This window comes from Poecilia reticulata, chromosome 5 (genome assembly GCF_904066995.2).
Source record: "Poecilia reticulata chromosome 5, P_reticulata-male-v2, whole genome shotgun sequence".
In the NCBI taxonomy this organism is placed as follows: Eukaryota; Metazoa; Chordata; class Actinopteri; order Cyprinodontiformes; family Poeciliidae; genus Poecilia; species Poecilia reticulata.
Window position 1 is genome coordinate 21,570,070 of NC_088834.1, and position 24,596 is coordinate 21,594,665.

The 24,596-nt window shown below is 37.8% G+C and overlaps 1 protein-coding gene across 3 annotated transcripts in view; it reads right to left on the bottom strand.

Annotated features, from left to right (window-relative positions):
- cpne5b (copine Vb) overlaps positions 1-24,596 on the bottom strand; it is a 134,506-nt gene that overhangs the window by 40,471 nt on the left and 69,439 nt on the right. For all 3 annotated transcript variants that reach the window (XM_008409300.3, XM_017304842.2, XM_008409302.3), the window contains one exon: positions 2,995-3,058. In XM_008409300.3, coding sequence (XP_008407522.1) covers positions 2,995-3,058 — 64 coding nt within the window. The remainder of the gene's footprint in view (positions 1-2,994; positions 3,059-24,596) is intronic.

Here is a 24,596-nt window from a genome sequence, read left to right on the forward strand (position 1 = left end):
GATATCGCTAACATAATAAATGAATGAGTACCGCATGTTGTTTTAAACACTTACTACTCACAATCAGCAGATCTCACACCATTTCGATTGGTTGCCACTTGAGTGGCTAATAAACTGATGAAAAAGCTGGCAGTGTTTTCTCCTCTCCAGTAAGGTTGAAACTGATAGTAAAGACACTGAAACATTAAGCAATTTCATAAACATTGTGAAAAGTTCTCATCTCATTGGCAGACAAACAAATTTATGAAAAATAATGTTCCAGAGGGTTGGAGCATTAGCCTGTTACATATTTATAGTAATAAATGCGATGTATTACATCTTTAAATTATGTTTTAATGGGACGAATATGTGCAGAACAATGTGTCCTCAAATCTCATTTAAATACAATTTCTTTTTAATAATTTAGCAATAAAAAAGGAGCATAAAATCTGGTTCAGAAATCCTACTTTACTGCAATCAGAACTGTGCTCTCACCAGACACATCTGAATATATCAGATCAAATTCTCGTGACATTGCTCACAATTGCTTTTAAATCAGAAAAATAGCAGTATAGGTCTCATCTTCTAGAGCGTGGAGCAATTTGGGCTTTTAACACCCAGTGCTAAACTTTTAATTATAAATGTTGAATATATAATGTAAGAACTATGAAAAACCTAAGGGCATAAATATGTTTACACAGGAAGAAGAGTTCTTTCCTGCTACTTTTCACCTAGGAGTAAAAAATCTAATATATATATATATATATATATAAAATAAAAATAAAGCTATTCTAAAGTATCGTCTTACACTTACTCTCTCCTACTGCCTGACAAAATTCTAAAGTAGAGAATAACACGAGATACCAAATGCTAAAATGATGTTGACCTCTCTAACCTCACCAGACCTGCTGGCCATGGAGAAAAGCACCTTGAGATACAGTTTATATTCTATCCAGGAATTGAGCATTCGAGGAAAACTGTTTCTGACTAAAATGACTGAGGGACTGGAAAATATTAACAATTATTCAACATTTAAATAATTAGCATGAGTGTAGAAGTGGTAAAGAGGAATGTTTAGAAGAGATGTTTGCTCAAACTTTTTATTGATCTAGATATTGCCAGGAAATTATTCACTGTCAAGATCTTCATATTTGATGGTTGCTTGAGTGGGGAGTATTCGGTAAGGTTTAGCTTGTAAAATGCTCTTTATCTAAGAACATAAGAGAGGGTGAAGACCACAGGCCTGCACTTTGCTCTGCTAATTATCCATTTCTAGTTTTAGTTGCCTTTGCTATTTTTCAACCATAGAAAATTTAAAGGTTAGAGGTTGCAACATGTTATTTTTTTTCATCTGTTTTTTCACATTTCCAAACTTGGTGCTTTATTAAGTTTTCTGCTGCCTCTGCTTTAACTGCAACAAGTTAGGTGAGGACAGGGCGAAACCTGGAGAGCAGAGGAAGGAAGTTGCAGCTTTTGTCAAATCGAAATTTTCTCTTGATCCATCAAATGGGCAAGTATCCCCAAAATAGCAACATGGATGTTTCTAATATATTAAGAGAGTGACTAATTTGTCAGCTGACATGTTTGAAGAGAGTCAGGATTTTGTCAGAGAGGAAGAGCAACCTTTTTGTACATTGTGGGTGGCTACAGCTGAAAAAGTAGTCCTGCTTTTAAAATCAGAATTTCAGCGGGGTTTTTAAAAAAAAAAAAATTTTAATTTTATTTCTGACAATTTAGGGAGGATCATGTGTAAATGAGAGCACTATTATTGAGAAGTCAGCCAAATTGAAGTACATATAACAAAGAGAACAATAGAGAAATAAATAAAAAAAATCTCAAATGTGAATAATCTGCAATTTGAGCGCTGACAGAATGCTAACAGAAAGCTAATGTGCCATTTATAAATGTTTTAATTATTTCTTTCAAAAAAAAAAGATAATAGAAATAACATGAATGGAAAAATAAGTATTTTATGTTTGGACTCTAAATTTAGCTGAGTTTGTTTAGTAAAGTCTGAAAACTTAACCTGTGCAAAACAAATGAACACCATCATACACCTTATTTCAAATTCCTTTCAAATAATCATTATTGTTAAGTTTATTTGATAGGGACAGAAACATAATAAAACAGTAGCCCCATGCCCATATCATAGTGTGAGCTAACTTGCAGCATTTGTCCCTAGATGCTCTTTTATGATCTGTAACATGAGAAAAGTTTTCAGGCTCTGCCTTCATGTAGCTCTGTTCGTAAGCTCCAAATCAGAGAGAGGAGGTTGTAAGAGAGAAAGATGCACATCAGTGTGTGTGTTTATCATCCAGCTGCATTCAAGTGCGTATGGACCGCAGGCACATATACTCATCCAGTTGACCATGCTGTGACTACAGAGACAGAATTAACACCAGCAGACAGCAGGGGACAAGATCACACAGTTCTTCCTGGTAATTAACCTATGCTCTGCCTCCAACTAAAACAAGCCAAGCATTTTTTTTCTCTTTTTCTTTTTTTTTTTTTTTGTGGCTGGTTCACATTGGCATGAAATGATCCCGTGCCAATTCCTTTTCGTGTTACTGTATCTCTCTAAGCCCATTTTAATTTTCCACCTTTTCTCATCCACATGCTCCTTCTGTTCCAGCTTTCTCCTTTTGTTGTGCTCATTCGTTTTCTCACTCCTCTACATTTTTAATGTTGCTTTTGGTTCAATGTAATCGACATGATTTTGCTCACTTTCCTATCCCGATCTGGTGTGAGAGGAGTTCAGTGTGGCATTCGCAGGAGCCCACCTGAGAAAATGGCACACATGTGAAGTTGATAGGGGGCTCTGGGTGATGTTTCTGCACAATTTCATTACACAGCAGGTCACTGCATGGTGAGTGAGGAAAGAGCTGCTGTATGACTTAAACTGTACAGGAAAAAGCCGGTGATGGCGTTTCTTGTCCCGACGTTAGGAGATGTACACGTACAAGCAATATTTTCTTGTTAACATGTATATTTGGGAGATTATCACAATTTACTCACTCGACAGTTGCTGAGCTCTTCTGCCGTCAGGATGATTGTGCCACATTTCTTCCCAAGAATCCCTCTGTGAGGAAAAAAAAATTATGGGAAATCTTAATCCAAATTACAGAAAAAAAGAATCTCCTCTGCAGGATTTGTTCTTAGAGGATTAATGCGGAGTATTACATTAATTACTTATACTAACTGTATCTTAATTCTACTGACGTTACAGTAAAATCCAGCAGAATGTAATATACCGTTAAAAATGAAGTGCTTTGAAAGGTTTCATGTGACCTAATAGAAACATTTAGAAAACTGTTTTTATTTAAATATTTACAGACTTTGAATCTTAACTGATAACCAGCATATCTTGTCTATTGGTGCATCAGTCATCACTATATTAAAAATGTCCAAATATGACATTTTTATGTGTTTTGAAACATTAGTTGGATTATTTTGTCCTGAGGATAAAACTCAGAAATGCACTTCAAACAAATAAGCTCATTACATGTGCATAAAAACCCTATTGTACCCATTCATACTTCACAGTTTTACCCCAAACTGTTTTATTGCGACTATCGAGCCATGTATGTACGGGAAGAGATAAAGAGGGGAAAGTGAGGAAAAGTGAAAACTGATTTTGTTTGCTCCATCAGAAACAAGAGGGGGAACTGAAGCTTCAACAAGGCAGATCTCCATGACAGCTGCATGTTTGAAAGAGTGATGGTTTTGACGCTCTGGGATTTTAACTCGACACGCTAAGGTCAGAGGCCCGAATAGAGTGTTTTCCAGTTGTGTAAAAAATTGTTTTTGGCTCCTCTACCAGGTTTGAGTGTTTTTGAGCAGAAGATGGAGACCTTTGATTCACACACTGAAAGACTCCAATCGATCCTCAGGTGAGAAAAACCAGAGCTGTTCACACAAGTGATGGATGCATGAAACTGTGAGCGTTTCTTTTTTTTTTCTTCTTTTTTTTCCACCCAAAGTTGTCATGCACACCATCTCAGACCCTTGGCACCCGGTCAGCAACAGATTCAAACACTCTGCAAATTTATTTTCTCAGCCTGCATGTCACCCTATCAATATCTTTTTCAAAGAAATAGATTTTTAAAGGGAACCTATTAAGCTTCCTTAAACAAGTTAGAATAGGTCTGTGGGCTTTACAAAACATGCTCCTTAAAATTTTTTGCACAAAATCACTTAATGGCATTTCACCTGGTTAGTTCTGCCTATTTTGATCCCATTTCAGAATGAGCTGCGTCACAATTAAAACAATAAGCTGCAGCTGACTATGGCACCACACAACTTTTTCGTCAAATATTTTAGAAATCAGTTTCCTTCAACTTCAAAATTAGGTTCTACTCTGTGTTGTGGTGTAACTGCGACAAAATGCGATAAGGTGTGTAAATGTTTTGGCAGTACGTTGTATAGTTTTGCCTGGTAATAAACAATAATATATCCCTTGTTGTATGGTGCCCTTCTTATTTGCCTTTTCTAAAAGAAAAAAGTAGTCAAAGCTGTTTTTCTAAAGATATTTATCTTCAAAGACTTGCTTTGTAATCTGCACACTTAATTATTTTGATTAAAATAATATGTAGAGTCCTTGGGAAGGTGCCACAAAACACACGGCTGCATGTTTGAAATAGTAATCAAGCAAAAGCCCATTTGAAAAAGCTGAAAACTATTTTTGAATGAAGCTGGAACAACACAAAGTAAAGGAGGAATTTGTTACTATATTAGAAATAACAAAGACCAGCAGGGCACACTCTGAATGTTTTTGAATGTCCACGATAGAAAAACAGGAAGGAAGTGCACTAATAGATGCTGCATGGCACATATAAGCAAAACCAGAGGATATCTCTTATGTGAAGACTCAAGACGAGCCAAGAAACTAAACTCACTATTCACACATACAAGCATGAATACTCTATTTTTACTCCGTAATGAGAACCTGCATTTAGAGAAGCCTTCAGGGAGTCACAGACCTGAGCCAATGCACGAAGATGCTCTGAGAAAAACTGTTAAATTTATTTATAATGGTTATGAGAAGCTAAGAAAAGAACATCAGGGAACTGCAAGGATGGGCCCCACATGCAAACTGCACATTGTTTCTTCCACAGTTTTCTCTGAAAAGATACTTATTTAGTGCATCTCTCAGACATGCTCCAGTCTAGATGAAAGGACATGCAAACATAGCTACAGATTTTTATGTGCGATTTTTTAAATTAGACTGATGTAAAGATATAAAAGTGATTTTAAATAAATTGTGAAGAATGATTAGGAATAAACATTGTTTTCAAGTTCTGCATTGAATACCCAAAGTTTATTATGAACAAGTGTTTGAATATTTTCCTGACAACTTTCTGCTGGTGCAGCAGTTAAACGGCAGCACAGCACTTTCAAACACAAAAGCCTGTGTGTGTAAGGTCAAATACACGTTCAGGCCTCTTGAGACAGAAGGTGAACTGTGAGCAATCCGGGAGCACTCTGCCAAACAATGGCTCTTCATTGATTCAGCTGACAGACCTTGATCAATATTCAATAGATCAAGACAGAAAAATGAGAAGTGTGATCTGAGGGTGAAAGGAAGAGAGTTGAGGAAAGAATTAAAGATTTTAAAGGCCGTTTAAAGTCTAGAGACACGATAAAGATTTAGCTAACTACATTACAGGGTTATCTTTCAGTTTGTTGTATCAGGAAAGAAAATAAAGTTGTTTTTTTTTTAGAATACAAGGATATAATAATACTGACAACAGTGAATAAATTACAGTGCGACTGTGCTATTTCAAAACGTAGAGCCAATAGACCCAGTTGCATTTGATAAAAAAGCACTGCTTTAGGTGGTCTGATAAAATCGTTTGCTGTTTTATTCTAGATGCAGAAGGAGATTATAAGCAAGAGTCTTTAAAAGAAAATAATATGTTATTTGTTTGAACTACAAGCCCAGGAATAATGGATGTTCTGGAATCCTGACTATGAAACTTTTTCAATTTACATATTTAGAGCTAAATGCATTCTCATAACATTTCTCACTCAAGAAAAAAAAAATTGAATGTGTAATTTACACCCAGTGCCTTAGATGAGACATTGAAATACTTACTGACATAGTACTGACAGATTCATGTTCATTCAGCTACTTTTCTTTATGACAGAAATTGATACAAAATTCTCTCTCTCAAAAAAAGAATAAAACAATGTAAAAGTGGTATTCACTTTGAAAAGAAACGTGTTTTGACAATTTATTTTTAAATGAAATTTAAAAAGAAATATAATAAAAATGACCATATCAAGAATTAAACCTACCCTTTTGAATAATCAAAGAAAACATCTTTTTGAGCTTCACGCCAATCAGAATTGCGAACCAGTTCTTTGCGAGTTTCCAAAAGCACGGATTTAACTGTGGTGATGATAAATTTACTGATCAAAGTCAATGATTCAAGAAGAACGAGGTCTCCCTACCATTAATCCTCAACTCACTCCACAGATTATGTCAGACTAAAGATGGGACTTTGGCTGGGCAACCCCTAAATATAATCACAAATCCATTCAGAAAAAACATCAAAATTAACCTATGTTTGTGTGGATCATGAATAGTTTTGGGTTTAACTGCAAACACTCACCATTTGTAAAAATGTAAATATTTGGGGGATTTTAAGGATTTGTTTGAACTATTCACTGTGTGTCTGCAGTACAAATAGTCAAAAAGTTTTTTGTTTTTTTTCTGTTCAATAAGCACCAATCGGATGATTGCTTATTTATCATTGAGGTATGTTTTTTTTTTGTAGGTTGTTCCTGAGCATGTCTTTCGAACAGATAAAGCAGGTTGACATTATGAATGTCAATCTCCAGAAAAATGTATTGATTTTCCTTAAAAGCTGAGTCATAAAAGTCAAATGTGTCCTAAAAGGAAAGCCGTCACATTTTTAACCCAGAATTGTGTCAGAAGCTTCTAGTTGGTCAGAAATCCATTTAATTTCTCTGCAACTCGCCAAGAGACATTTAAGCAAACTTTATCATGATGGGGGCATGCATATTTGAACCTGTGAAGCTTCACATCCTGCCAGCCATTGCCTAGATTATCAGGACATGCACATCGCCTGTAAAGATCACATCAATAACACTACTCAGCCCACCAGCAGGAAACAGACTTCTCACCCTATCAGTGGGTTGCCATCATCACTTCCAGCTGAACTTTTCTGGTTTTCAGGCACTAATTAGCTTGCAGTAGATGGCTTCGTGTTCATTTACAACTCAGGAACAATGGTCATTCTGAAGGAGAGAGGTGATTCATCTAATGGTGTTTCTGTGAGGGACCAGCACTGACTGCAGTCAGTAGAGTGGAAACAATATCTCTCTCATCAGGATTCACTTTTCTTTTAGTCGCAACGTTAGTGCAGATATGATCAGTAATAATAAATCTACAAATTAAAACGAACTGAAAGCTGTTTACGCTCCTGTGTCACGTTGTTGCGTTACAGTGGCTGCCTACCAATAAAGACCTGTGTGAATCGAGCGTAGATAGCGATGAAACAGAATAGCTTGACAGCAACCTTATAGACAAACATCTGTTGCTTATTCCCTCCAGAGGGGGTGTATGGATGAAAGAGGATGCCTCCAAACTAAAGACAGCTTCATTGCAAGGCCTGACATCTTTTCCACTCCCTAAAGGCTTTCAATTTCTCCTCACATCACACAGAGAACCATCAGGAGACAGATGCTATAGCTGACTTATTTATGCATTGTTCTGCCACCCCCCGCCCCAATGCTGCATAATAGATTTTGTCTGAACATCCAAGCTAGTGTACATTTAAAATTGAATTAATAGGAAATACTCTTAGGAATTTTGGTGCAAATGTGGAGAGGAAAAATAATGAACTATATTGAAAAAAGTGAGGAACCTCACCATAACAAAAACATGAAAAATGTGTAATATTAATACTATTTATATAAGAATAAAAAGATTTAGGTCAAAATGGGAACCGGGGGTATATTGAAAAAAAATGAAGCGAGCAGTGCTCAGAGTGCAGTTGGTTCTTTTGAAATCTGCACTAAGCTTTCATCAGCAAGTTTACCAAATTCCTCACAATCTACATGTCTGTTTTTCTAACAGGAGGAATAAGGCTAATGAGGTGATGTTTTGTGCTTCTCTTCAGGTCACAAACAGCTGACCTGTACTGAACATGATGAGGCAGAAGAAGAAGAAGTATTCAGTGAGCTCTCATAAGGGGTCCTAATGAAAATCATGACAATTAAATATCGTTGAAATTGACCAAATGCTCATCAGTATATGTTTTAGATTAGAAGACGGCAAGATAAAAACACGATCAAAGTGACATTTTGTTGATGGCTGAATTAGCCTGCACTTAGTCTCCACTGACTTGTTTAATTGACAATGACTCCAAATGGTGCTATCTCAATGAAGAAGGAAAAACACTTTAACTTATGCAATTTTCTCTCAATACTGGGATTATTGAGGACTATTTGAAGCAGAACAATTTCAGCACAGTTCCAGAAAGTGAAAGATACAGAGCACTTAAGGTTAAAGGAGAAGTAAGAAATAGGTTACTTATTACCAAAAGCGGAGCCCTGCATATGATATTGCTTTCAATCTTGCTCAAGGCGAAATACAGACATGAATTTTTACAGAAGAATGAGTAACCAGAGACAATGAGACTTTGTCAAAGTTAGTTCAAGAGTGTCTTGACAAGGTTAAAACACATCTTACTCGTCTTGTCTTCCATCATCAGATCGTTTCAGGATCACACACAGGTCTGAACACTGTCAGGTCACATTCTCACTGTACAGCCTGATGAGTGAAACCTCAACAGTGGACATTTTGCACAGTTCATTGTCCTGTTGCCTGTGCAGGGCATCCAAAGCAAAACATTAGAAAGGTTTTGTGCAGATCAAGGGAGTGGACCTTCAAGTCTTGCTAGAACAAACATTTCAACCGTCAATGAAAGCTTTTACCACCACTACATTTCTTTATGTGTGGTCACTTGATCCCTTCGATAACATCAATACTCTCTTTATTTCTCCTGTTTTAATTAAAAAGGTAAATTATTGTTGTTTGGTGGCTGATAGAGATGTACTCTATAAAGCCCAAAATCAACACTTCACACCTTTGGCTTGAATTTTCTTTTCATATATTTGTTGTTGTTGTTATTGTTGTTTGTTTACTATGACAACAATAAAGTCACAATTTCTAGATGCTTAAGCACTTTAAAACTAGTATGTATGTTTTTACTTTTCTTTGTCAGTAAAAGTCTGATGCACGAGTTCCCAACATTTTCAGATTCCATTATTAATGGTTTGTTAACATATCGTTGCTTCTTTTATTTTTATTTTTTTTTTAGCATTTGGTCTGTTTGTAATAAAGGGAATCAAAATATTTTGATTGGTTATCAGTCTCCATAGGCTCACCCTTATCTCCTGACAAAAGTGGCTCTTCCTGTTACCCAGAACAGAGTTGATAAGAGTTGATAGTTAAAAAGCTAATCAGTGCTTTCTTGTGTTAATCTAAATATGCACCTAATCTTAGTTGCTATTGAACTATTCTACTGTGAAACTTTCTCTAAAAGGAAACATCAGTTGTTGCTGACTTTGTTTTAACACAGACACAATGTCATTGCAACCACATGTGCCATGTAAAAAAAATTACCAAACTGGCAGCAAAGGTTAAGATCTAACATTATTTTATTGACTGCGGGACATTAATAATAATAATACCACATCTAACGCAGAATTAGTGGTGAAATAGTATATGCCTTCCAGAGATGTAACGATTAACCTTTTCATCTTGTTCCCATTAAAATGCATGTGCAAGTTGTGAGTACATTTGGTGGGGCAGCTAAGAGAAAGAAAAAAAAAATCATTAAATCTAAGACACATTAGTTTTCACATCATGTAGCTTAATTCCCATTTATGAACCAGGTCCACTAAACTTTGACTTAAAAACATGATCCACTCAAGTATTATTGTTTATGTTATTGTTGATGTATTGCTAGAAATCAGACAACTAGCCCTGCTAATTGTCTGTGCATATGCAGATGTCGCACAAGCAAAAACAAAAAACAATTTAAAGACGGCAGAGGCAGCTAACTATAAATCAGCATAATCAGTCTTATAACACACTCATGATGGAGCATGCTGAGGCTATTTTGATCCACCAGCGCTTCAGCTTCACCTGCTGCCAACTGAAAAGAGCGACCAAATCCGTGAGCAAAATATTCCAACTTTTCTTTTTTTTTTTTGCATTATTTCCGTCCTAACATCTCAGCTCAGTTAAAGCCCTGTCAGCTTTACAGCAGACAGAGCTTTCAGTATCTCCTTTGTGTCTTGGTGTGTTTCTTTAAAACAAAAACACATTTTTAAACTGGCTTGCTGTCATATACAGTTTCTTTAAAATGGTAGTGGTATTGTTTTCTTGTAATCATTGAATGATTATGAATTTAGAAAGCTAGAAATTATAAGGGGGAACTTTTGGAGCTATAATTTTAGATATTTCATGACATAGAAAATGAATTTTGCTGATAACTGCTTTGTCACTGAATGAGTGCTGAGCATATTTCCAGCCCATCAGATTATTGTAATGTTGCACTATTATTGCTTTAGTCTCTTGTAATTTAGGTTATTAAAAAGCTCAGACTAGACTAAGCCTAGTTGTTAAAAGAAATTGTTCAATGAATTGGGACTTATTCAGCTGGATAGCTGAATTTATTTTTTTACTTCATCTAGCCGCACTTTGATTACGCTAAAATTATTAAATTAGACTAAATGGTGATAAAGTTGTGAATCAAGTCCGGTATCATGTTTTTACCATCTACACATGGTAGATCAATCGGATCGTTTGCAATGTATTGAGGTGCATACTGTATCTGCTGCACACTAGATTTACAACCCTAATCTATTCTTACTGAAATATTTCACCTTGCAATTCGGCATGCAAGAACACATAACAAATACAGCAGTGTTTTTAAATTTGTACACATGCAGAGTGGTTATGTGAGGATGTCTTTGTTCTGTTGTGCATGTTGGAAAAGAAATACTGAGTGTGAGGACTAAAGTCTGCTATTTGGGACTATTATGATCTGTCAGACAACTTTACATCAAGGGCTTATTCCAGCAATGGTTAACAATGAAGAGGTATGTAGCATGTTCTTTTTCCACTGTGGGAGTCTTCATAACAACAGACCGGATAATACTGTGTCTAAAACATTGTGTCAAGAGTCTGTCTGAGGGTGTTTCTGGTTAGCTTCTTGTGTTTCAACTCCACTATGCATTTAGGTGCAACTTGTACACTGAATTATTTATGTTCAAACAGCTACTAAATGATTCAGACATGTTTGTATTGCTAAATGCCATCATGGTCTTATCCCAAACTTCCTAAACAACACCTTCAACCATTTTATATGTGTGTTGTTTTTAATAACAACAAACTCCGAGCAACACTGGCTACACTTCTACTGGGAATTTAAAAATGGTTTAGATTGTGCATGTAGCACAAAGTTTCACCGTCTTCCACACTTACCGGTGCGAAATCCAGCTATTAAAAAGTTGAACATTTCATCATATAAAAAAACAGAGGCAACCTGCTCCAGTAATCCAGCACTCACAACAAACAATAATAAAGTCCAAGTTCATCATGTCAGAAATGACAAAATTCATGAGTCACTTCCTTCAATCTGGCTTGGTTTGTGTTTTGCAGAATGGACTGAATTTGAATCAGAGCTATTTTCCCAGAGGAAGAGGAGTGCTCTGCAACATCTATTGCCTATTAACTTTCCAAATAGACTATCTAAAAATCACAGACAATCCAATATTGCCAAGTGAGAAGAAGGATTACAAGTGTAAAGTGGATTTTTTTTTTCTGCAATTTTCCTCTGACAAAATTTACCAGAGGAGGAAGAACTCGCTTCTTTCACAAAAGAGACGTGGCAACTGTTTAAAGAAGATACTGTGGATTTACACAGTTTCAGTGATAACTTCTCTGCATTATTCAGGAGACAATCTGAGCATGCTTTCATGTGTCCAGGAACCAGAGATGCTTCTTCCGCATGGTCGCCCCAGTAACCTTTAAAACAGTGCGTTCAAACAAACAGCGATGCGCAATGAAGCACAAACTCTCTAACACAATTACCATCTTTGCCAACTCTGCCAAAGGGGAGGGGGAAAAAAAAGAAAGAGAAGTGCTACTTTATTGCTATAAGGACACAAAGCCACCTGAGACTACCACCTCCTCAATTACCCACTGCTGATTCCACAAAGCCTCAGCCATTCGGGACCTCATTTGACTTTATTACAACAGCCACTTGAGGGGCGGTGTCATTAATCAAACAGAGGCAAAGAAAGGGGAGAAATGAACTGTGGAGTCTCTGTTGGAATTCTGCCGGAGAGAGAACGACGTGTAAGCCTGCATCCATCACGGAGCCTCGTCCACACCTGGAAACAAAGGGAAGTCACCGCCTCGGCAAACGGATGTTCAGAAGACGTTAAATAAATGTCTGCATTTGATTTAGATGAAGGCGTCCCAAGGTTGAGAAGTTTATTAGATGTCTGCATCCCGTCAAGCTGATTTAGTAGATGTCCTGTGTGACAGCGTCGTCATTGGCAAACTTTCACAGCAGATGACTGTTGAATATTAATTTTACAGCCCAGGCTCACGTTGCTCACACAGACAGAAAATGCCAGGCTGATGTACATAAATATTTATATTGAAATGTCAGTGACAATGTTGTATCCGTACAATGTAATGTAATATGCAATGTCTATCTGAAGGCTTACATTTCTAACTACATATATATTGTCAGTCAAGGTTTATTATTGACTATATCTCAGACATGCAGTTGTGGAGATGTTTATAGAAAGGTTACATTAGATTATAAAACAACATCTCAAGTTATAAATGTCTCTGAGAGCACTTCAGAGTTCGCCATCTGAAAAATGAAAAAAAACAAAACAAAGAGGACACAACTGCAAACCAACCAAGAGATAGTCATAGTTCACGGGTCACTAATAGTTGTGACCGCAACAAATCTATGTAGAGGAAAACCAAGAAGACAGTCACTGATGAATGAACTCGATAAGAAGTCCACAATGTTAGAGGGACAGCAAATAAATGGAAGACAGCACTCTGCCAGATAAGAACAAGACTGAAACTTTTTGGACAACTGTTGTTGCCTTAAATAAAATCTAACTTTACCCATCAGGTATGAAGTTTTCTATCATTCAGGTTAGTAATGTAAACCATTAATAACCTGAGAAAAAAAAAAAAAACAACAGAAATGAACTCCATTAAAAAAAATAAAAAAAAACTGAGTTAATTTATTGCATGTAATTGAATTATGCTCATCAAACTTGATTTATTTACATTTGTTTAACATTGCAACTTAATAAACTTAACATCTTTACTTGGATAAGCTTAATTTGATTTATTGTAACAAATACTTTTTTTAAAAGCTAGATTACTTGTTTTCTTTTTTTTTTTCAAAATGGATTTTGAAACAAAGCTAAGTGGAAAAGAGTGGGACATTAAGTTGTAGAATTTCAAATGAGATTGAAACGATCATTACAAATTTCAGAGTACATTACTTCTAAACCGTCCTTTAGTTTAAAGCCCTGTGTGCAAAAGGTGAACATGGAAGAAAAAAAACAGCCTGTTTTGGAAACAAATGACACCACAGGCAATTAGTATTGAAACAATGGCAGCCAATCTTTGTAATGCCTTGTTTTCCATCAACACTGCTGAGTCCACTAATTCGATTTGGGGGGGAAATCAATGTTATTTGCCAAAAGAGCTGCCTCCAAATGTTTAAACAAGCTGTGCTCAGTGCAAATGGAGTAACATGTTTCTCTGTTCACTTGCAGTCCGGTGACCACGATGTTTAAGAGTTGATTATATAATGCAACATAACCTAATGAAAGTGTTGATCTTTCAAAGTAGACCGGAGTTTTCTTTATTTATTGCAAGAAAACCCCATATGTCATATTGACTTATAACTCCAATTGAATCGACAAAGACAAAACCATAAAATAAATAAATAAAAAATATCGCTCTTCAGACAGATGGCTCAGCTTGGAGAGCAAGAGATGTGATCAGCTGCTGCCTGCTGGAAAAGGAATGGATTTCTGCACAGATATATTAGCCACTTGGGTATCAGTTCTGGGAGAGCTGTCATACAGACAACAGCTCCCTTTCTGCGCCAAAGCATCAGTGGAGAGGAAACCTCTTTGCTGTTTATTGCGAAATGGCTCTGCAGAGGTTGTCTGTGGAACTTTAGCATCCAGATCTGTCTGGGTGGACAGAGTCGGTGTTCACACAGGAGAAAAAGGAAGCCATACGTTTTAACGAGACACAGACACACCAAGCTTAGGCATAAAGGCGGGAGTTGGACAGTACACAGGCAGAGCAGCCTCACCTTTTCTCATGAAGCCGTCTAATATTCACATGTTCCTTATGATCATGAAAAATAAAATGAAATTCACATTTAAAATGTATCATTCTTTTCCTGATTGTCAAGGCAGATGCTAAAAATGTTTGGAGCAATTTAAAATTTTTTTTATAAATCTGAATGAAGGCAATACAAAACAAATTTTTATTTGTGGGGCACTTTTCCTTACACTTTTCCCTTAGATCTACACTGGGACTTAAAAATATGTATTTTACTTTCCTAAATGAGATACTAATAAAATGTTGAATATGTGTTTTCGAACAGATATGTACGCAATACTAATCAAAGAGTGAAATAATAAAATGAATCAAAATAAATAAATGAATAAAATAATAAATACATTTTAGTTACTGCCAAAAAATGTGGCCATGCCTGCATTATTTCCTCATGCATTGCTCATCCCTTCTGGTTCACTGCTGTGTCATGTAAAGTCTAAGCACCTGTTACCAGTCCTGTAAAACCTGGAACAACAAAGTAGCTCATGCTGCCATCTGCTAACAAGCTCCGGGTCATTAGGGACTATACAAGCAACATCATTGTTGAAACAAACTGCTAAGCTGCATTTTTAAAATATGCTTTGCATTTCTTCTAGTGTGTCATAGCTACATGAAATCCAGAGGAACAGCAGCGTGGCCAGATTACTTCTACGTCCTGTTGCTCATTGCTAAGGCAAGGCCGCATGTAGGACAAGACAACATGGAGAACAATGGAGTGTGTTGAATCCTACCACTCAAAAGCTGTCATGAGATGCAATACAAGTTACTCAAGAGCATTAAATCAGCGACTCTATTCTGTGAAACAAAGACACACAGACCCAGAATGATCACGAGCAAATCTCATTCCTTCATAAAAATGTCATGTAAAGAACAATTTGCATTTCATTAGTTTGAAAACATCTTGTCGAAAGTTGTCAGAAAGTTGTCACTGCCACCACCTGCAACAGCAGAACTGATGAGGTTTTCACTTCCAGAGCCTGTTTCTGGGTGGAATGTGTATTACTATGGCAAAGCATGCTTCCAGAGACACTCGCTAATGATCGAGATGCCTGTCCTTCTCAGTCAGCCAGATCATTTGGCTGAGCTCAGCAAACAGAGACTCAATTTGCTTTCAAGCAGCTCTTCAGTCAGTCCCAGTTTATGCTCCTGCAATTTTGGCCTTATTTCGTAAAGATTTGACATATGATTAGAAGCATGAATAAACTGATATAAATAGTGCACTCTGATGTATGTTACACTGAAATCAGCTTCTTCTATATAACATTAGAAATTATGCAAACATTACAGACACACCAAGAAATGGGCATCTGTAATGTCATTGTTATGACGTTGGCCAAATTTCATCTCAGCAAGACCTGACCAGGAACCAGCTGGTCTAAAATTAAAAGATCTAATCTTTTTTTTTAAATCAGCGAGCACACCATGTGTATCAGATGGTGCTGGCAACAATACTTTACACAACAGTACTGGTGTGGTAGTTGGTCATATATGTGGTATATATTATTTTTACATGTGTGCCCCTTGGAGTGATTCCCTAATGTTGGTGCATGAAAAAAAAGCTCTCACATACCTGGGGATGTTGGGAATTTCAGCCCCATAAACAGAGCAGTGCAAAGCCATTTACTATTCTATATGTTAAAGAGAAAATTGTAGAAACCTTGAAAGACACTTGATCCACAAAAACAATATATCTGAATATAGCTGAGACCAGATACCTACATATGCCAAATAAAAATACACACCTTTTCTTCTCCCATCGTAAATCTCAAAGAGAATTTTTTTATTTATTTTTTATTAGCTTTATGTCACAAGTACAACAGTTCGGTGTCAAGTTTAATGATACATGGATGTTTTTCATTTTACAAACCTTATGCTAATAAAGACGTGAACGCTTGTAGCTGCAGATTCGACTTTTGCGCTTCTCATCAATCACATCGGAGTGAATTCAGATTAGAGCATGAGCGTGGCAGAGCCAGTTGTTCATTTCTGAATGGTAAAGCAGACAATGCAGCTCTTGCTGCAACCCAGGAGCAAAAAGGACCCGTGAAGAAAAATCATTATCTCTTGTGCCGCGGCCCTGTTACTATATATGCAAATCAGGTTTGCTAACTTTTAACTCCCCTGCCACAGCCTTTCACAACCAGATGCTTGCCTGGTCAGCATGGATGTTTGGTTTTTAAGAAAGTTATAAAAGTTTATGGGTAAAGCTGCTTTATGCAGCAGCTGTGCAGAAAACACCCACTTCAGTATTTAAGGATTTTCTATATTTTTTACTTTTTTAAAATATTTTTAGGAGATATAGAACTTGCTTTTCTTCATTTTCTTTAATTCATTCTGGCTTAGTCTCTGGTTGACAATTAATAAAAAATTTGTATAACACAATTTTTTTATTCTATGAATGTTGTTTTGTGAGAGAACATATTTTCACTGTTATACAATAGAAATAAGCATTAAATAAGCATTATATTACTCATACCGTCAGCTTAACAGGAGAAAATGTTGAATTTACTCAGGGGAAAACACTCCATGCTCCTTTTTATAAGGGTTTCTTGGTTTAATTGGGGTTACACTTTGGATTGTGTATTGAGGTAAATGAGTCCAACATGAGGGCAAGACAACAAAATAAACCGAACAACCAGAGGGCTTATTATTCCCATTGTTTTCCCAGATGTAATATTCAGAAGTTTTCTTTTATAATGCATTTTCACCCGCTTAAATGCTTTTTCATTATTACCTTCATTTCTCATGAAACAAACAATTTTCTCAATTTATTTTCTGTCCTGGATCAAATTGAGGAACTTAATTTAAGTTTGTGTATGGTTGAAACCATATGTTTACATACACTATGTGAACATGATTTCTGCAATAACTTCTATTAACAGCTGCTCACCTCCAGCCCAGATTCCATCAGAAGGGGCTTTAACCCACCTGGTAGAAACTTTAAGGAGAAGCAGAGCGAACAGTCAGCAGGTGGTCCCGGGTGGTACCGGTGGTACTGGGGCTTTGAGCTGCGTCGCAACTCGCGGTGACAGTCGCAGTACACCGTGTCTTATATCAGGATATCTGATATAAAGACAGACATTCTTTATATCTGTCGGTAAGACCGACTAAGACTGCCTGTAACGAATGGGGCATTTAGCAGCCTGATTAAGTTAAAGTCAGAAGTTTTCTCTGCAGCTGAAGTGTTTCTGTGTTTAGAGGCGAAGGCAGGTTTTTTTCCGCTATTGCGAGGACTATTACAAAAATAAACAGAAAAAGTTTTTCTAACTTATATTCTTGCCCATAATTTGATAGATAGAGGGCACAGATCCGTCCCCCTCGTCCTCACCATGGGCCAGGTGTCTGAACAAGATGGAGGCTCCGAGAGTCTGAGGGCAGCCAGACTAGTTTATTTTTGCTAAATTATTATACTTAGCTAAATATTATTGCTGAGGGGTGTAAGCAGGCCCCCTGACATACAAATAAAAAATGATAATGGAAAAAAAAAAATGTAAAAAACAAAACTTAAAAAGGGCACTAGGGGCATCAAGGATAAAACGGGCAGGGGCTCAAGCCCCCTTCACCTCCCCACCCCCTCTGCACCCCAGCCTGTGTTTATTTATGAGGATGTACAGGTGTTGTTCAAGTTTCCATTTGGCATCTCCAAATGGCACACTTTGGCAACACCCAATATACAAAATTCAAATGACTAACTCCTCAGTGCTTCAACATACAGCCATCAATGAGGCTCTAGTGAAAGATAATGACCAGAGGAATCCTCTGATAGACACAACATTACTGATAGAGGAAATGACTTAGAATTATATAAATTAAATAGGATTTCTGGAGGGGTGTTGGCGTACAGTCAGACCACATCCCCCTTCTTGCAATACACTGTTCGTTTGTAGCCCCCATCCGTCCGCCCCCCCAGACAACAGTACGCTAAGGAGGCCAGTCTTGACTCTGAGGCAGGTCCCGACTTTGAGGCAGGTCTTAACCCGGAGGCAAGTCCTGACTCGGAGGCAGGTCCTGACCTGGAGGCAGGCCTTAGCTCGGTGGACTGTACTCACTCGAAGGCCGGTCCTGACTCGGAGGCCGGTCTTGACTCGGAGGATGGTCCTGACCTGGAGGCAGGCCTTAACTCGGTGGACTGTCCTCACTCGGAGGCCGGTACTGACTCGGAGGACAGTCCTGACCTGTAGGCAGGCCTTGACTCTGTGGACTGTCCTCACTCGGAGGCCAGTCCTGACTCGGAGGATGGTCCTGACTCGGAGGATGGTCCTGACTCGGAGGACGGTCCTGATCTGTAGGCAGGCCTTAACTCGGTGGAATGTCCTCACTCGGAGGCCGGTCCTCACTCGGAGGCCAGTCCTGACCCAGAGGCCGGTCCTGACCCAGAGGCCGGTCCTGACTCGGAGGCCGGTCCTGACTCGGAGGACGGTCCTGACTCGGAGGACAGTCCTGACCCAGAGGACAGTCCTGACCCGGAGGCCGGTCCTGACTCGGAGGCCGGTCCTGACTCGGAGGACGGTCCTGACTCGGAGGACAGTCCTGACCTGTAGGCAGGCCGTAACTCGGTGGACTGTCCTCACTCGGTGGACTGTCCTCACTCGGAGGCCGGTCCTCACTCGGAGGCCGGTCCTGACCTGGAGGCCGGTCCTGACTGGGAGGATGGTCCTGACCTGTAGGCAGGCCTTAACTCGGTGGACTGTCCTGACTCGGAGGACGGTCCTGACCCGGAGGCCGGTCCTGACCCGGAGGACGTTCCTGACTCGGAGGAAAATCCGTTCACTCAGCTCTTCTGAGACCTCTGAGAGAACATCCACATTTAATTCTCCTGTTTCTCTCAAAAGTAAGATCAAAACCTCATGGTGTTCTTCCAAAAGTGTTTCTGACAAGATGCAGAGTTGGTCCGTCCGCAGATTTTTCAATCACTTTCCAAAGAAGTTTGCTGAGAACGTTTTTTTTCCTGTAATCCGGGATTGTTGGACCAGGATGGACTTTGTTGGAGAACCTTTTTTTCATGTTTTTCCCCAAAAAAGTGAGCTGTGAGCTTTCGTTACTCATCTTTGTTTAGCTGAGTTAAAATGTCCAAATGAATTCTGTGTTAACTGACCGGAGAATTAACTGATCAGTTGGTGATGTCATGGACTCTATGACATCACAAAGTCATTCTTAGCAGGGCCTCATAACAGACATCATTTAAAGTTATGCTAATGACATCATTGTCAGCAGCATGGCAACTGTTGCTAGGGGTATTAATAGCACGCAGTGAGCATGCGCTATAAAAAACAATAGAATCTGTGGGCACTAAATACATTATGCCCACAAGTCTGAACTGGAAGTGATCTGCTCAGCTTCGCCAGAACAGGGGGGCCAGGGAGCCATTGGCCCCTCCACTTTACTGCCCTACCCATTTTTATTTGTTATTTGGGTTCTATCTCCTACCAGGCTTAACAGGGCAAGTGTCAATGGGACCGCTACATCCAACCAGTTACTCAGCAAATCCACCGGTTTAACCCAGAAAGGTTTGACCAATTTGCAGTCCCATATTTAGTGCATCGGCTTATTTTGGTGGGGGCAAAATGAATCGTAGCAAAAAAAAAAAAAAACAGTCAAAGCAATAATAATATTACTCAAGTAAAAGAAAAGGGTACAGTGCTGTGAAACTACTCTAATTAGTACATTTTCCCCAAAAACGTTACTCAAGGGAATGTAACCAGATCTACCCAATTTTGAACATAGGCAACATCATCAGTATCCTACAGCCTACTTGTTAACAAGCTTGAGGTGCTGTATTGTTATAGATAGAAAATCTGACCAACCTTTTTCTGCTTTAGGTCAGCATAAGCATAGCCTGAATTATTCCTATTTGCCAACTGTCAGACTAAAGAAAGATTTTTTCTTAGATTTTATTTACTTTTTTCTAATTCACAATTTTACATGATTTCCCCATGACTCCAAATACACCAAATGTTGTGAATTAACCCTTTGAAAACCTTGATGTTTAAGGGCATCCTAATCTTAGTGAATTTACAATTTTGACTTTAAGGGAAAAGAAAATTCTTTAAATTTAAATTTTTATTATTCTGGTATGTAACAAACATGAATTATGGCTATTCTAACTGAGTGAAAACAAAACCTTGGTCTGGTATACGGTAAGTTCAGACATTGAGAAAAAGTCATGTATCAGCATCATATGTCATTTCAGCTTTATAGTGTGTTTAGATACACATAATATCCACTCTGGAACTTATTTTTAATTGAATAAAGAGATTAGTCACATGCAAGCTTAAATCATTATTTTCCTCTGTTGTTCTTCATTAAATCTGAAAGAGATCTTATCCGATAAACTAATTAAAACACTGAGATTTGATTTGTGCTCTCTGTTCATGCATTAAAGGATCAATTGTAAACTAAATTCATGTTTTGTATTTCAGAGTCAGTGTTGGCTGGATATGCTACTACCATTTAGAGTACAGAAGACAGACATGGAAGATGCTGAAGAAAATTAAGTTTGCATGCTCATAATGTCGCACATCTTTTGTAGAAAGCCTATAATATTAAGCCCAAATGTCAAGATGTACTTAAAAGAGGAGGTGATGTGGCAATTGTGTGCCATGAGAGGATCACACACAGACGAGAGGAAATAACATCTGCAATCCTTTCACAGTATTTTTTTTATTTTTTTATTGGATTTTGCTACGGCGTTCTTGTTTTATTACTTTAGCGATATGTTTTGTATTCTCTTTATCTGGCTTCTGTTTCTCTGTTCATCTTGCTTTTATCCCTGTCTGCACACCGGATTCAATTTTTCAAAGTATAAGATGTGTGGTCTGTCATCAGTCTGTTAGCACCTTCTGCATGTCTAGTCCCTTGTTTTTAGTGACTCTGTATCAGATCTTCATCCAAATTTATTTTTCTGGCAATAAAAAAAAGAAGCTCCTTCACACACAACTTAAAACAGAACGACATCATGTGCCAAAAGCATAAATGTGACCAGTGGAGGAACAAGTCGGCGTCAGGCCGGGGCTATTGACCAGGCCCTTTACACCCAAAATAACAAAGCTCATAAAAACATAATTTTATAAAATACTAATAAAAGCCACTCATATTCGTCGTAGAAATACTCCAATCTACCTAGTTTACAATCCATTCCTAAGTATCTGACTGATGATGACGTTGTGGATGGTTGGTGACGTGTTTTACCCAGAATACACTTGGAGACAATATCGGAGATCAACTTGTAAATTTGTATGTCATAAAGTTAAATGTAAGAATGAAAATAAAGCCAGTCATATAGCACAACATTTTATTCAATATTTTACACCCACTATGTCACTAAAATCAGTTGTCTTGTAAAGTTTTTAGCAACCATGAGTCAACAATGACTGGGGGAGCCTGGCGGACCCCATTTTATAATCTACATACACCATACTCAACAGTAGAGGGCCCACCTTCTCCAGCTCTCATCAGACGTGATACAGACTTGGATCTCTGAAGTCAAATTCTGCCTCCCATCCAGCCCTTCTAGGCCTCCTCCCATAGCTCTGCCCCTGAATATGACCTGAATGTGACCCTCAGGTTCCCAAGCCAGAGACACTCCTTGCCACCACCTTGAGATCATGTCCCTGAAAACCACAAACAGAACTGAAAGAGCAGCCCTGATGGATATTAATCCATCCTGATGGAGTTCAATCCACCACTGAAACAAGCTCGACTTTCTGCTGAACATGCAGACAAAGCTCTTTAAAGCTCATTTTTAATTGCCAATTCTACCAAAGGACAACCCACAAATGAGTCGTCTCCAACATACCTGTGCACTAAGTTTCAATCACCTTCTTAGCAGCTCCAGTCATGCAGGAGTCTGCAACCTGTGGAACCACATGTTGCTCTTTCAACAGAAAAGAACAGTTTTAAAACACAAGGGAAACAAAAAGTATATTTTTCTATGCGTTTTCTCAAATACAATCAAACCAGTGGACCAAAAAGAAAAAAAAACCTTCATTCTTCTTTTGCGTTATGACATGTCTTATTACTTTCCATAAATGTGGAATGTTTAAATAAAAGTTGCATTCGTTCTTCTTTTGTAACATTATGATATTTTTCTCTGATCTAAAATCAAATGATTTAAATAACAATGTGGTTGTTTGCTCTTACTACAAAAATACGCTTTACATAGTAGGTGCACAAACAAACTGAGTTATTTTTTATTTTGCGGCTCTTGACACTTTATTTCAATGAGATGGAGCAGGGGCGAAAATGGCTCTTTGGATTGCAAAGGTTGCTGATCCCTGCACTGGAGTAAAGATCTGGCCCACTTCTCCAAGAACCATTCTATGAAATATCAATAGAGACCAGGCACGGGCAGAGGGGGGTGCTTGAGCACCTGCCCTTTTTGCTCCTTGCCCCAAAGTGCCCTTTTGGTCAAATTTTTATTTATTTATTTTTTTGGTATTATTATTTCCTAAGCCCTCTTCTGACACATAAAAACATGTACTAAAATTCTTTGCTTTTTTGTTTCTTTTTTGTATAACATAATAAGCCGGTCACCTTGTTACCTTTGACCTTTTGCCCATGACGCATTATGGCGCAATTGCCTCTTGCACAGTGAGATAAGGCAGCTAACTGCGGAGCTCAACGTAGCGAACGTTCCAGATTACAGAACAGTTTTTGGTGAATTATAAAAAAAAAAAATAATGTTTTTGGTGAATAAAGTGGAGTAGACTTGCTACTTGTCAGATGACGGAAAACGTTGAACGTATCGTTTCTGCTTCAGCTCGGAGTAGCGGTTTAACTAGAGAGGTAATGAAATACAACAGACACTAACAGGCCTCTGCGTCTGCCTTTCTCTGAAGAACTACTGAGCGGGAGGAGACAACCAGGTGAGGAAAAACTGTTCTTATCTATCGATTCAGTATTTTTATCATACAGACATTAGGCTATTGTTGTTGTGCGATTAGCTAGCTGCTAGCTAACAACTTTGCTAGCAAAGCAAGATAACAAAAAAGCTTCTCCCCTGTATCTTTAATGATATCAGTCATTCTTTAGTATTGCTTATGCAATAAGGGCACATCGCCCGTCCAAAACCGATCATCTCCATAATGGATATATGTCCGATCTTCTAATTTCCTTTGCTGCATAATGTACATTTCATTTATTCTGGCGTTAGGTAAATGTATCTTGAAGGAGAATAACACTTAAATAATAGTTCAACAAGGATATTAATTTAGAATTAAATATAACTCACCCTGAATTACCATGATAGATATAATGAATGTAATAAAAGCGACATTAATGAAGGGGAAAAAAACTCAACCCAGACTTTAAGTTTAGGATCTGGTTCGCAGAGTATGAAGTTAAATTTGTTTCCCAATTATTCAATGAAAAAAAACTAACCTCAGTTAAGTAAAATAAAATTGTAATTAAAACTTCTTTAATTGCAATGATTCCTTAAAAAAAGTTTTGTTTAAAAGACTTTTTTAAATAAAATAACTAATTTTTACCAAACAAACATTTTTTTGCACACATCAGAAATCTTTTGTTGTGTTGTGAAAACTCAGTAGGCTTTTCTCATGGTGGCATGCATTAACAATTCAATTTTTGCTTTTGTTTTTTTCGTTTTTCTGCAGTTCCACGTTAAAGTTTGATGCAGCTCTGCTGTCCTGAATGGACCATCTTCATCTCCACTACAAGTGTAGCAAACAGGCAGCTCTTTTTTATAGATTACAGTCCACTAAAAGGTTGCATTGTGCCCTTGTTTATATTTTTAATAGTGCAATTCTGTAAAAACAAAATATGTCTGGTGGTCCAGCTCTGCTTTACATATCTTGTTAAATTGCAGGTTTGAATATGGCAATACTTTCCTATAACAAAATAGACCTGCAGAAAGAAATTACTAATAAAATATCTTACATAGGCATAGCTGTATGCTCTATATATAGATTTTCCTTAGATTTGGTTGTACATGTCACAATTTTATTATTTATCATTGTTTATTAAACTCTGAAAGCTGAGAGGCTTTGTTAATATTCTGTCCTAAAATGCGGTTGGATGTGCCCTTTTTTTTGAGCACCTGCCCCTTCAGTGGTCTCTGCACGGCCCTGATAGAGACATCTAAACCTCTGTTTTAAAATAAAGTTCATCCTTCTCTTCATGTACGGTATGTCTTGGGAGCCTGGTGTTCATTGAGGTCAAC